This window comes from Galendromus occidentalis, unplaced genomic scaffold (assembly GCF_000255335.2).
Source record: "Galendromus occidentalis unplaced genomic scaffold, Mocc_1.1 scf7180000076951, whole genome shotgun sequence".
NCBI classification, from domain to species: domain Eukaryota; kingdom Metazoa; phylum Arthropoda; class Arachnida; order Mesostigmata; family Phytoseiidae; genus Galendromus; species Galendromus occidentalis.
Genome location: NW_003804940.1, coordinates 934,768 through 948,939, shown reverse-complemented (window position 1 = coordinate 948,939; position 14,172 = coordinate 934,768). Strand labels below are relative to the sequence as shown.

Below are 14,172 nucleotides of genomic sequence, written 5' to 3'. Positions count from 1 at the left end.
GCGTTATGAGTTCTCTGGAAGAGGATCGAATTTCCAGAAAGGGGAACATTCCCGCTGGCTCGATTGTACCGACAGGAGAAAATCTCTATTTAAATTACACGGCGCGCCGACGTTCTCCATGCGTCGGATGTTGCTGCCGACCGAAGACGTCTGGCCTCTATGCTCGAGTTCCCCTCCACCGGATCTCGAGGGATGGGGCTTACGGAGAGCCGCAAGGAAGAGATAGCGCGGGAATGGATGTCCACGAGCAGGAGCCTTTCTAGGAAGCAGAATAAATCGACTGTTATTTTCATTTCTCTGCACTCGGACGAATTTTCTCTCACCATCGTTTCGCCTGCTGACTGACTTGTTGTCGTAGTCGCCGTCCACGGGCCGTCGCTACTCGGAACGTCATCCCTTGCGGCTGCGATGCAAATGTTCTCACAAGAGCGAGCAACAGAGGGCAGTGACAAAGCTCTTGCCAACAACCTCAGACAGCGTGCACAAAGTTGGTTTTTGCTTTCCTCCCGAACGTCGTAGTAACGTATGTAAGTAACGTCGAAGTTCCTTACTCCATCCCGAACCCAAGGTTTGGAAACTCCGAAGCTGTCACGAGACAAAAGGAGTTTCCAGCCGGGACTCCGACTAATTGTGATTTGATTCGCGCTACAGCCCGACCAAGGTTCGGAGGCGGACACGTGTGACGCTGAAAAGCGACTCGATCCGATTCTTCCAGGCCCATCGAAGAGGGTTTCCTGACCATCGCGAAAAACTTCCCGGAATGAGACACATCGAGTCTCTGATCCATGTGCTCAGCATCGCGTCGAGATTCCGATTCGCCATTAGGTCGGTCGTGTCGAATCCCTTAAGATTCCAAACCTCAACGGGACTATCCGCGCAGGATCAGCGGGGCTCCGTTTGGCATGACTTGAGCTGTGACGCAAAAATGTTCCAAATTCTCATTATGCAAAAATGTTCCTCTGCCGAGCTGAACCTCTCCCGAAGATCTGTGCCGAGCTTCTCGGATTCTCACTCCGATTCCCGCCATCCGGTCGTACATGACGAGCTGCAAACATAGTTGAGTCTAAAAATATCTATTGGACATGATGTCGCTGTGCCTTCGACAGCTATACGCTCTGACAACCAGGTCAAGAGTCGGAATGTGACGAGAGCGAGATGACATCCGATCGAATTCAGAGAGAAGAGGAGTGACGGCTCCTTCTTTGTCGGATATACCGTGGAAACTTTGGTAATTATTATCCGATCAAACGAGAGTGTCATCGATTCATCGGCGAATAACCTTCGGCTCAAGGCTAACGATAATTTTTAGCACGTCCGTTTTAGCATTCAGAATGGCTTCCGATGAATTAACCCCCAGGATGGGACGACGATTTCGTTCGGCTGCTGAGACAATTATTGTGATCGTTAGAGGGCAGGATTCCAATATCCATGGTGTCGATTTCATCCATTGTTTGAGTTCGCCCGTCTCGCAACGTAGAACATACGGCGACCTTTTCCCTGAAAGTCCACGCGGAGCTCATACCCGTGAGTCGCATTCGATACGGAGCGCAATCAAAACTTTCGCATGCGACTCTTGTTTATGCGATTCGGAGTCTACCTTCGTCCATGAAAATCCTTGTCCCGGTAGGTCCTGAGTACGCGATGTCTCGAAGGAGTCGATGACCCCGATCTGAGAGCAAACGCTCCACCTTCGGACGGTCGACCGTGCCCATGGATCGTGATAGACTGTAGCTGCGCGGGCTCAGCCACGCAAGCCGTCTGTAATCCTCAGAGGCGAGGGAATTTCATTGAGATGCCAGGATAAATGATTCATGCATGGTAAAACTGGGCCTTTCGAGCCTGGAAGTGCACCGGCTGCGAGCTTTTCGTTCCAGAGAAGCTCCTCGTTCATCCATTCGTTCGGCTCCAATCACATTCTCAAAATCAAGTTCACGGTAGACCTGACGGCCTAAGGGTATCGGCCGATCTCACGAAGGCCCAGAGATCTCACCCTCCGAGCCTTGCTCGGATGCTTCGTGATCCGATCATGGGCACCCGCATGCGCCGCGCGTGGAGGGAAATGACTCAGGATCTCTCAAATCGCTCAAGGATGAGCTGCGTCCGTGAAATTCTTATGTCCGAGGAATTCCGGGGCTAGGGGTGAGGCTAACATGGAGCATTCGGTCGAGAGCATGATCGACAGATGTCTCTTGCTCACCGCTTACTTCCCTGCTCGGAGCTCCGAACCGCCTCGGGGGGGAGAGCGACAGGTTCGCGTGACAAGAGCCTCAACACCTATCAGTCACGAGCGAATGTGTTCGCAACCGCGGAGACATCGGCGATTATTTATATTCGGGGCCTAAATACAATTTCGAGCTCTGATCCGCAGGAATGGACGTCTCGACTCTTTCAGCGGCCTCGGCGGCACACCTGTACGATAGGCCTTAACGTGACGAGAGTAATAGCTTGGTGAGGTCATCGGGTCGACTGAGGCTCGTCATTCAGATTCTCTTCCGGGTCCGTTTTATGTTTTCCCTGCTCCAAAGGCTCACGACATCGTTCGTCGACCGCACGGATAGACAATCTCCCCTAGTGTCGCTGACTGGAGCGTGCCTCTCTTCTTTGGGGAAATGATCCGCCTCCGATCGACGGTGCAGGGCCTTGGCAGCAAGTTTTCGCAGATTTCATCTGAGTTCACGCTGACATCTGAAATTTTCTCGCTATGTGTTGCATATCTTCAATACTCGTCGCTGTTTCAAAGCCGCTCATTATGGACTACCGGCGTGATATTGGAGCTTGAGCTCGAGGGCCGCCGGCCGGGACCTCGAAGATATGATTCGTGGTTGAGATACTCATATTTTCAAATTCAGCCGAAGAGAAACCCTTTTGGACGGCGATCCTCAACACTCAGGTAAGTTCAGCTGAAATTGAGAGTTCAGAACGAAAGCGAGATTTGTTAATAGTTAGAGCACACTCGTTCCTTGGAGTCCTTCTTCTCAGGAGGATGGAAACAGTCATTTTTTTCGTAGAAGACGCTCTTATGGTATGCTCACTTTATTCAAGGGGTGCTACAGTTTGAATTTCTTGAGGCATTAGCAATAATGGAGTATCGATTCGTCCCTTTCAGTCCCTTCGTCGGATCCGGATCTGTGGATCTATGGGCTGCTCAACTATCCGGGAGTTTCCTGATTTCTCAGGCGTGATCTGATCCTATGTATTCAAGTCATTCAATCCGAACGTACAACTGGAGAACACTGTCCAGTAGCCACTCTAATCGTCTGCTCCGCTGCTGAAGCATTCCGATAGGTATCGAGTCGAAATGCAACAATGAGAATCTTCTGCGCACGACCGATGAAATGTTCGAAGGCAACGAGGGGCTCTCCTGGAGAGATGATCGGGTGGCTCTCATTTCTGAGGTTTCGTTTCGCGAGACTGAACACTCGATTTCCACTGATTCTACATTGGATAAGAAATGAAAAACGCCGGATCTCGACTTGTATCGAGTGCATCTTGGGGCTGAACATTAGAGTCTCGATCTTCCCGGAGGCAGCACATTCTATCGTTTCATCTCTTCTGACATTGTTTCATCCGATCCGGAAGTTTTCTCCAATCGAGGCTCCTGGTTCAAGTGAATCTCGACTCACGAGTTCACCGGGTTGATTCACGACTAAACTGGATTCAAATATCTTGAGGCTACGTCATCCGGCGGAAACCCTCGACTCCCGATCCACCCGACGGTCACGTCAGTCTTTCTTCTTCCATAAACCGTGTCGACCATTCATGGAAAGACGCGTCTCCTGGATAAGCGCACAGAGGAAAATCTGCCGCACTCTGAATTTATTTCTTCCCTCTTTCAATTATCATTTTCATAATATCCTCTCGGACACTTAGGTATCACACTTCACAACATAAGGCTAAAATACCATTGAATTTTCACCTTTCTCTTTTCCCATCGCTTCCCATTTTTCAGCTTTCCGTGGTGTGTAAAATTAGTTAAAGCGCAACTTAGTGCCGAAACCTTAGGGCTGAACGCTTGCCGAGCTAATTAGCGAGGTCTTATCGCAACATACTCGTTTGTTCCTATGCTTGTGGATTCTTGGACGGTGGACAAGATCCAAGCCCCGGGGTCCCGGTCGTCTTCCGAGCACCTCGCTCATTGTCGACTCTCATCCCGCGCTGACGAAGCGCATTGAAGGTCGACAAGATACTTCTGGCTCACTACCGAGTAGTCCTCCTTCTGACGGCACACAGGCCCCCTCCCGAGCGAGAAGCCACGAGAGCGGGACCACGCGGCGGAGGAGTGGTTTCGTTTGTATATTAATTTGATTTTTTTTATTTGTTTTTCTAGCAAAGTCAATAGCGCGACTTGCGACAGAAGAACCGGCTGCGTCCACTAGCAGGGGGTCAGCGCGTTCAAAGGGACGCGGCGAATCAGAAACAATACGTTCAAGAGGAAAAAAATACAAATCTCTCTCGCCTAAATAGAAATGAATCGATTCAACAACGTTTGATAGTGATTACCTGCTCGGACGCATCAGGTTCTCCTCGGTCTGTATAAGGCCACAGTTTGGTTGGAGTTTCACTGAATTCGTTCGCGCTCACCAAGACGGAATTCAACGTCACTGTTTGTATATTACATTCAGACCACTCGGGGCCGCTCGTCGCGTCCTTCCGAAAATATAAATAACACCGTTGTACTCAAAGAAATCTGAATCGGGCCCGCAAACAAGGGGTCGAACCTCGCATCTTGAGAGAACGACACTATGATCTCCGCTCCCCTGGCAGCCCGGGTCCTTTGTGTGAATATATATTTTGAGAATGGTTCCGACATTCATTAGATGTTGAACGTGTCGCCCCGTTACGTCAAATCTAAAAAGTGACTCGGTGCTGTATTGTCGTCATCGTTGTCTCCGCCAACCTGCTTAGAGGTTGAATGCGTTTTTTCTGTTGGTGCATGACTGATTTCCAACAGTCAGTGCTCCCCGTCCGTGCTTTGAGTCCATTTCACCTTCGCTTGCTTCGGTTGATTTTTGTGCTACTCTACCTACGCTCGACACCCTCAACCACCATCTATGGGTCCCTATGAAGCTCCTTCACCCGCTCGGATAGTGATGCTCGGTTGTCCAGACCCTGGTCCAGCACGGATAGGTTTCGCTGAAAGAAAAACAAACTTATACTCCTCTTCCGGTGCTTCATTGCTAGAAACGACCATACGAATAGCGATTGACGCTATGTATACGTGAGTGCACCGGAAATGAATATAATGACTCACCGATGAGCGCCACATGTCCTCTGCGTGCCATATTCTTCTGTCGAACGGCCTCCTTTATACGGTCCACCTCGGTCTGATACCGCTTCCGGTCCCGCATAGCTGATTCCTTGGCTTCTTTCAAGGCGCTTTCCAGTGCTTTGACCCGCTCCATGGTCGCCCGGAGACGTTTCTCCAATTTAGGGAGCTCACACCGGAGATCTGCGTTGTCTCTCACCAACTACGGTGAGGAGGAAGGAAGTGAAAAACCGACGTCGTTAATGACGTTTCTCACTGAGTTTTGGAAGGGGGTTTTGTGGGGTTCTCGTCAGCGTGAGTAAGGAACAGAGCGTTTATTGAGATTGAGCCTCGGACCGAGGCAGGGGGAGGCAGGCACGACTTCCATGAAAAATCAATTTATTCGCTCTTGCATATCCAACACATAAGCCTTGCAAAACAGCTCATTCTCAACCAAAATATGTGCACAACCTCATTCATTCTCTCACTTTCTGGTTAAGAGCTCGGGAATATCGGCTCAACTCGAACGAAAAAATATAATGTAGAGGATGCAACGATAAATTCTGGGCGCAACGAGCAGGGTCGTTCAGTCAAACGTAAGTCTACTTGAAAAGAATCGCCTCGGAATTTCGTCTGATGAATTAATCACCAGTGGAGTGTATCCACCCGACCAGGGGCACTCTGACGGTGCAGGAGCTAACCAATGGGTGAGGATGGTATATAGGGAGATTAGGAAAAAACACGTCAGAAACGAACGTACCTGCTTGTGAACTTTCGTCAACTGATCGAGGTTGTTTTCGAGGAAAGCAATTTTCTGCTTCTGCGCGGGAGATCCTCCAGCATCTGCTTCACCGTCGGAAGCCTCAATCACATTCGACTTCTTCACGCGACTCTGAAGATCCTGTAAATTCATGGAGTGAGAGTCTGAGCACCCTTCAAGAGGCGCTAATGAACCCTCATTGACGATATCGGACCCCAGACTCGCTTCCGAAAGGATCCCCGGAGCGACGTCCGTTGCCTCGGACGCACATACCTGTACAAATAGCTTCCTGAGGTTGTGCAGGGTTTGAAGTTCTTTCGACACCGTCTCTTCGAGACCCTTGAGGTCTTGACGGGCCTGCTCCCGGCGAGCATTCAACGACCTGAAGGAGAATCTAAGGTTGGAACCTTTCTGTCAGTGAACGAGCACATGCAGACGAAGGAGGGAGGAAACTCGACGTGAAAAAAAGGTGACCGAGGTGGGTGACATTGACAAGTCTCGTTCTCTAAAAGTGCTACCCCTGTGCGAATTTAGTATTCATCGGATTCTTCTCTCATAATTCTCGGGTCGATTGAACCTTCGGAAACTTCGCACATAGGCACGACTCGACCTCATTCCTCGCTCGAGTTGTGAGTTAGATCCCAGACACCAAGAGAGACTCGCCCGTCTTTTGAAAATGCATGGGCGCCCGCCGACCATCATGAGGGGAATGTGCGGAATTCGATCGAGCGAACCCGTTTTACGAATTCTATGAACCGAACTCCATCGAATAGTGACGAATGAGGAGCTGGATAACGAACAGAACGTCATCTGGAATCGGAAAACGATCGGATGAATCGGGGAACTTACTGGAGTTCTTGCAGCTGCTTAGCCTTGGCTTGTTCCTCTTCGACGAGCTTCTGGTGTTGCTCCTTGAGCGCCTCGTGCTCCAACTTGAGTTTTTGCAGTTCGTCGGAAGTGTTACCGATGGTTATCAGATGTTGACTGACCTCATCACGCAATGCAGCGATTTGCTTCTGGTAGGATTCTCGGTGCTTCTCAATTTGTTCCTCAAGGGCGGCCTTGATTTCATCCGAGCTCCCTGTAATGGGAAAGATCCTGTTTTGGAAAATTCGGGACGGGACAAGGGTGATCCATTCGCGGAATAGCACGGAGAAAATTATTTTCGTAACTCTGGAATCGACACGGATCATACAATATATAGACAGATAGATAGATATGATACGTATGGGTGTGAACGAACCCTTGGCTTTCTCCTTGGAGTTCATCTCTTCGGCTGCCTTCAATTTGGACACTTCCGCTGTCAAGCCGTCGATTTTCTCTTCTAGTTCTCTCTTTTTACTATCCAATTCCTTGACGTGATCCTGCTGACTCTTGAGCTTGGCCTCGTGCTGTTGAATGAGAAGTTTTGCGTCCTGCAAAGCTTTGTCATTGTCCTCCATTCGTTTGTTCGTATCCCCTTGACTGTCTTCAAGTTCCTTGCAACGTTGAGACATCGCGGAGATCTCTGATTTCATCTTGGTCACGTACAACCGAGCCATCGTGAACTCGTCCTCGATTCCTTTACCACTCTCTAAAGCCGGAACCTTGAGCTCGCCAACGCGCATCACAACCCCGATTTCCCCGAGGTCTCTCAGAAGACCTCCGAGAGCTTCGTCGATTTTGCGTTTCTGATGGTTTGAGAAATCCTTCAGCTGCTGCAACTCGTTCTGGAACGTCGTCACTTGCTGGCTCTTGGTATTGAGTTCCTCGTTCAGTTGATCGAGCTGCTTGGTTTGCGAGGCGGCTTCCTCGCTCTTCTGGTCGTAGTTCACGGCCAATTCTTCGAGCGCTTTGAGCACATCTTCGACTTCTTCTCTCGCGCGCAGGAACTGCCCTTGGAGTTCGTTCATGTCTTGTTGAACCTGTTCCTTCTCCCTTCGGATGCTATTGACGCTCTCTTCCTGCTCGTTGAGTTGTTCTCTGAGTTTCTCGATCAGCACACACGTCTGAGCGATTTCGTCGTCCTTCTCATCCAATTGACGGTACAGTTCGGCTCTTTCATCCGTCGCCAGGGGATTCTTAGCGGCAACCATCGCCTTGGTCTGCTCGATGATGTTGGTCGTTGAAGCAGCCATCTCGATGCTGACCTGGTCGTCCTTGTTGACGCTTTCGCCATTCCGCCATTTCTGCAGTTCAGCCTGTACTTGCGCAAGTTGCGCTGCGAGCTTCGTCGATGTTTCCTTCTCTCGCATGTACCGTCGCTTCCACTCCTCGGCTGTGAGTTCTTCGTTCACAACCACAACGTTCTTGATGGTCTTTGCCCGTCGACCGAAGTCGAGGGTTGACCGAGATTCTTCTTCATTGAACGACGCGGGCGAAATGCAAATGATGATCGTTGTACGAGAATTGCCTCCAAGAGACTGCTGTAAAACTCGGGTCAACTTCGAGTCTCGATAGGGGACGAAAGGTTTCCCGTCGGCTAGAGCCGAAATTACTTGACCTGTAAGATTGGCAAAGGAGAATTTCAGCTCGGTGACTTGCACCCCACATATCGGGAAGAGTCAGCTCGATCATTCCTGTCGATCTACGGACTCGACGATACCCACCGAGTACGTGCAGGGATTTATTAATATTTTTGGCCTCATCCAGCGTAGTTCCCGAAGCTCCGGTCTTCGAGACTTTCTCCGAACCAGCCAAATCAACGAGGTACAGTCTTCCAGAGAGCTTCCTCTCATCCTCGAACTCCTGTTTTATATTAATTTGGAAGATGGCATGTGATCGCGATGAGTGTTCGTTCATATTCGTTCCTGCAATCGCTCTGATAGATTTTCCTTCTTCGATTGTGATGAGAAGCTCTTCAGCGGTTGCAACGAAACGCTCGCTGGCTCCCTGGAAATTGGACAATAACTTGATCAATCGAGGGGACCAAGGATAGTCGATAGACTACAAATCGGGGGACCGTTCCAACTCCAACAGAGAGCATATCACCATGCTCGAACCGGAGTATTCTCGCCTACAGATCCGCAAACACTCGGATGAGTAATCAGCTCACCTTGACGTAAGGCACTTTGTTGCTATCCTCGTGCACGCTGAGATTCGTTTTGGAACTGTCGAGCAGATCACGAATTTTGTCTAGATGGATTTCGTAATAAGACACAGAGATGGTAATGACCGCATCCTTGTCCATCAAATAAATGTGGTTGAAGATGTCCTGAACAATTCTGGGTATGATTCCCTGAAGATCGGGTTCTTGCAGGACGCCTTCCATCGTGTGGGTCTTTCCTGATGACGTCATTCCGTAGGCGAAGATGGTTCCGTTGAAGCCATTGAGCACGTCTGCGGAATTCACGATTTCGGAAATTGTTCGCGCTCCCTTATCGAGTACTCCCGACTATCAAATATATTTTTCAGAACAGAAAATACTCCTCGCTATTACTTACAGTTCACGATTTCTTTGGCTGCACCATTGTAGACGAATTCCTGCGACGCCGACGGTTTGAAGATCTTGTCGAACTGGTACGTTCGGTTCTGGAGAGAAAACGCGTCCTCTAGTTTCGATTTCGAGTTGTATACATCCCGAATATCTACGTTGCGGTCGATTCGGAGAGCCTTAGTATTAACCATGGATTTATTGCCTCTATGAAGTTCATCTTGGTCGGACATGATCACCAAATCACCGATTGGCCAGAACGTCCAACAACGTCTTCAAGGTTTATTATGGGACAGTATGAGCGCCGCAATTCTCAATTAAAATCTGCCCATCGAGTGACTTCGACTCAGAGCCGATTTCCCGTTCGATGTCGCCGGAGTGCCACACCCTGATCTCACAGGAACCATGGCGTAAATCAAGATCGGAGCAGGTATAAACAGTGTTTCCAGTTATTTCTGGTGGTGTCCGCGCGATGCCCCGGCATCTTCTGTTTCTCGAAACTTCTTCGATACCATCGGTCGGGCCCTAATCAACTCCGACTTCTGTGCAGCGGAGAAGGCTCGGACCATTGCCGAGGACTCTCACGAGCCACGAAAATCTTTCGATCGGCTCTCTCATGGGAGCGCATCGACAAACCTCGTGGTGAATGACGGTCTCTCGAAGGTGATTCGAAACTACGTTCGTTTACGAGCTGTGACTCGAGTTTTACATACCTCCGAGACGACTTTTCTTGCGGCTCCCATCTAGAATTTCTTTCGTCAACTTTCCGAGAAAATGAGTCATCGTCGACCGAAACGATGATAAACTCACGCCACGAAAGTATTGCGGCCGCACGACAGGAGTCTCGGGCGGCTTCGTCAAGAAGTACTGATGGAGCACAGCCATGAAAAACAGAGATAAAAAACAGGCAGAAAGACTCATCGGGTCGGAGAAGAACGCGTGTCGGAATCCCTTATCTCATGATGAGCCCGCACGAGGCGTATCGCTCGTATAGAAACATCATCATGCGATCGAGGGGGTGTGATGTTCATTGAATTGCATGGGAAATTTGGAAAGCTCGAGCCCAACGAACTTTATTTTTCCGGATTTCTACACGGCGCGGCGTTTTACTTCAGAGGCTCGATTAAATGTCGGTTCTTCAATCAGCTCGTGGAACTTCCCCACTCACTCATTAGGACTCCATGAGCAAGGCTCGGAACGAATACTAGCGTAGCGGGTTCCTCAGTGGCCTTATCTTTGGCGATAAGGTGGTTTTGGTAACCGAAAGTCGGTTTTTATAGCGCCGCGCGGATTAGGCATCCCGGTGTAGATCCCAGCAGATCCCGGTGGCCTATCCAACCGCAATTGGGAGAGCCATTGAGCGACGGAGCTTGGTTTGACGATGCGATCGACTTTCATGTCGCTTGTTCTGAATAAAATCATTCCGTTGACAATTACACAACGAAAGAGCGGGCTGGAGCCGAAAGTCGACGGCTGAATTGCACGCTCCATAGACTCCGTCCGGTGTCTCGGTCGCTGCTGCTGACCGTGGATAGATGAATGTCCAGATGTCCGACGTAAATGGTTGCTTTCTGCTCTCTGACGATGCCGCTTGGTGGAACGCTGGACGCCGCGTTGGCGAACCTCACCCAGGCATTTCCGCTGAGCTAGTACTAGAATAACGGACGCCGCGACAACCAAGAATATCTGGGAAACACCGCAATGACATTGGAAGCAGACGTAATCCGCTGGAGAGCTCCGGGACACTCGACAGAATGAAGATGAGCGCCCCGTGGTCTTTACCATCTAGATGAGGGGGAGCGAACGGAGACGAGAGAAGAATCCCTCGACTTGTCGGCGCAGTTGAGAGAGACACATCAAACAACGATTCGTCGGTTGCATCATGGCACGCTAGCCCTTCTTTTCTTATTGACAGAATAGCCGTCGCCGCCGCAACTGCAATGCTCTCCTCAGTAGCGGCAGTAGCTAAGCCCAAAACTCTATAGGGGAAGCTGCCATGACGGCAGACCCGAATACCGGGTTAATACCTTAAGCCTTAGGAAGGTACCACTCTCGAAGAGCGAGACGTTTTCGCTTATTCTTCGATTTCTCAAAGATGATTCATAGGGTCCTCCCGACTAGACTTGACTGCAGGCATCGAATTCGCACGCGGCTCCGTCTTGAACACGCTCCTCCGCTGAGAGATTCATCCGCGTCATATAGTTCCGTCCGAAAACTGTCCGCATCCGTTGTCATCGAATCGGGGGACTCGGATCTGCCCGCCAGGATTTAGTGCGATCAAAATCATGGAATGTCGGATAGATGCATGCTCATCCAGAGACAATCCGCAGACAATCATTCTCTATCGACGGGCAACACACTCGGATGACTTGGGAGTTGAGCGAGCACCCGGTGAAACACTTGTCAGATTACGGTTCAGAGCTCGGCTTGCGGGCTGTGTAAATAATTCACTCTGTGCTAAGCAAGATTAATGTCGGAACCCCCTCCCCCCTTTCATCGCTACGATGACCACTGACCCTTGTAGGAATGCAATGGAACATCGAGCGATTGGACCCACGCAGGGAGCGCTACGATTTGTTGTCATGAGAGGCTGGGCGTTTTCAGAAGAGTGAACACACCCCGTATTCGACTCCACTCGGGATGTCGCGATCGTGCGATCTATTGTTTCTGAGAGCTTAACCGACAAGCATGCAGAGCAGCTCTGATTCGAATCTGATCATCGAATGAGAGCACTGAAGACGATGCATATTACATAGATCTTGCGAGCGGGTGGGCTTGCGAAAATGGGCATCAATCGTCCCTGGGTTTTTTCAGGGCATTGCCCGACACATCGGGATTGTCTCTGGGCAGTAGGAAGACAGGACCGTCAAAAGAGGTAATGTGACATCTGCTTTTGGGACGGATGAGATGACCGCATCTTAGCTTCCAGACAGATTTCTCCGTCCGGCGCAAGTGACAAATCGCCGGAAACCAAGCCTTTCAGCGCATACGATAGCGGTCGGGCATCTAGCGGTAAGCGGCGAGATAATTCCGAGATTCCGCGCCCCTAGGCCTCGGAGGCGAGGGCTTCGAGAGGGGAATGAGATCATGAAGTAAAATGACGGTGGACTGCTGTCTACTTACGTTGAGGCTGATCTGTCCCTCGTTGTCATCGTGAAACTTGACGACGAACTTGGATTCCTTGCCCTTCTCGATGTCGTTCAAAGGCCGTACTCTACACACAACTCGAATGTTGCAGTCCTCACCGGGGTTCGAGCCCGGCAGGGCCCCCAAGGCAGAAACATTCATTTTCGTCAGTCACTCTCTGGGCAGCCGTAGCGCCTCTGTAGAATGTGAACTAATTCGATCCGGATTCACCGCGTGCACTGCGGACACAGCATTCAGCACTGCGACACCAGCTCTCCGCCCGAAGACAGGCTACGAGATTTCCAGCGGAAATCTGCTTTTTCTTTGTCGGGTGGGTTGGGTTTTTCTTCGCTGCTGCTGCTGTTGCTGCTGCTGCTGCCGCACCACAGCCGACGACGAACACAACAAGGCGGCCATGAAGACGTGGTGGTGGTACCACACACAATGATCCTTGCCGGGCGCTCGGCTACGCCCAGGGGTGAGTCACGCGCGGTAATTTCGAAAGAGACAGCCTCGATCGCTGCGCTCCGAGTACGGTGGACTGGGGACATAGTCGAGCGCGCGTTCACGAATGAGAATGCAATGATCCAACGCCGGCCGGAGTGTCTTCGATGAGTCAATCCGCGTAAAGCGCTCGATGAATACGGTGGCGGGCTTATCTTGACGGGTGATTGCTCCGTCGAACAGAAGATAGGATGACGCGATCCGGAGGGCTATGCCCCGGGGGGAAAATCGCCGAGATAGAGATTCGTCTTGTCCGCTTTATGCTCCTCCAAACGCAGTAAATCGGCGCCGTTCCATATCGAAGGGCTCAGACAAGATGTGGTAAAGGTCATGTGACTTCGACGGGAGGAATGTCCACGATCGATTCGGGGTTCTTAGCCATTTTTCTGAAGAGGCCAGTCTTCGTTCTCTCAGCTGACTGGAATTTACACGTTACCTCTGGTGGCAGGGCAAATGCTGCCAGGATGCTTGCCAGGAAAACATGTGAAACGTGGGACGGAGCGAGAAACCCGAGATACACTGGCTCAGCTCCTCAATGAGAAATAAGTTGCAATGGATCGAGAACCCGCTAGCGTCTTCGGAGGCGTCCCTACTTATCATATGAAGTCTCTTTTCGGTACATCCATGGAGGAAACTGTCTCGAGGGTTGGGTATGCGCCACGGAGCACGGTCGCGTCGTGGCCGCCTGCGCTGTCTGACTCCTTTGCGGACATTTCTCGTGCACGCATGCTGCAGTCCGACGCGAATTTCGAGAGTTCTGAGGACGTGGCCATTTCAGCGAATCATTGAGAACTCTATCATCGCGGCAAGGATCTTCGCTGGACATCTTCGTATATTCATCCTCGCATATACGTTCTGCTTTGGACAGGATGTTCACCGGAAGAATCCCGAGTCCGACATGATTCTTGCACGGAAACCGATATGCAGCATTTACGATTTGACCGCTCAGATAGACAGGCACCAACGAGTGTTTAGCCTCTGGAGGAAGTTCTGCTTTCTTCCCCCCTTCGAATATACTAGATTTCCTCCTAATTCAGCATGCAATTTCCCACTACTCCTCGTACCCGTCGACGCAGAACTCGATATGACTTCGCTTGGACTAACTTAGGCCACTGATTAAGCATG

At 50.5% G+C, this 14,172-nt stretch overlaps 1 protein-coding gene across 1 annotated transcript; it reads right to left on the bottom strand.

The window, feature by feature from the left end:
• Positions 1-4,108: 4,108 nt before the first annotated feature.
• Khc (kinesin heavy chain) lies at positions 4,109-12,938 on the bottom strand. Its single transcript, XM_029110667.1, has 10 exons — positions 12,541-12,938; positions 9,428-9,515; positions 9,040-9,323; positions 8,594-8,876; positions 7,249-8,487; positions 6,855-7,086; positions 6,279-6,399; positions 6,006-6,146; positions 5,252-5,468; positions 4,109-5,133 (listed from the first exon to the last, which is right to left on the bottom strand). Exons 1-10 carry the CDS (start codon positions 12,703-12,705, stop codon positions 5,060-5,062), a joined length of 2,844 nt encoding a protein of 947 aa, XP_028966500.1. The 5' UTR covers positions 12,706-12,938; the 3' UTR covers positions 4,109-5,059.
• Between the last annotated feature and the right edge of the window lie 1,234 nt (positions 12,939-14,172).

Excerpts from the sequence above, each read along its gene's own strand:
- Khc (XM_029110667.1), bottom strand. The coding sequence starts at position 12,705 with ATGAATGTTTCTGCCTTGGGGGCCCTGCCGGGCTCGAACCCCGGTGAG. Across the intron at positions 8,877-9,039 it reads ACAAAGTGCCTTACGTCAAG|GGAGCCAGCGAGCGTTTCGT; the intron begins GTGAGCTGATTA and ends TCCAATTTCCAG. Across the intron at positions 5,134-5,251 it reads AGGACATGTGGCGCTCATCG|CGAAACCTATCCGTGCTGGA; the intron begins GTGAGTCATTAT and ends TTTTTCTTTCAG.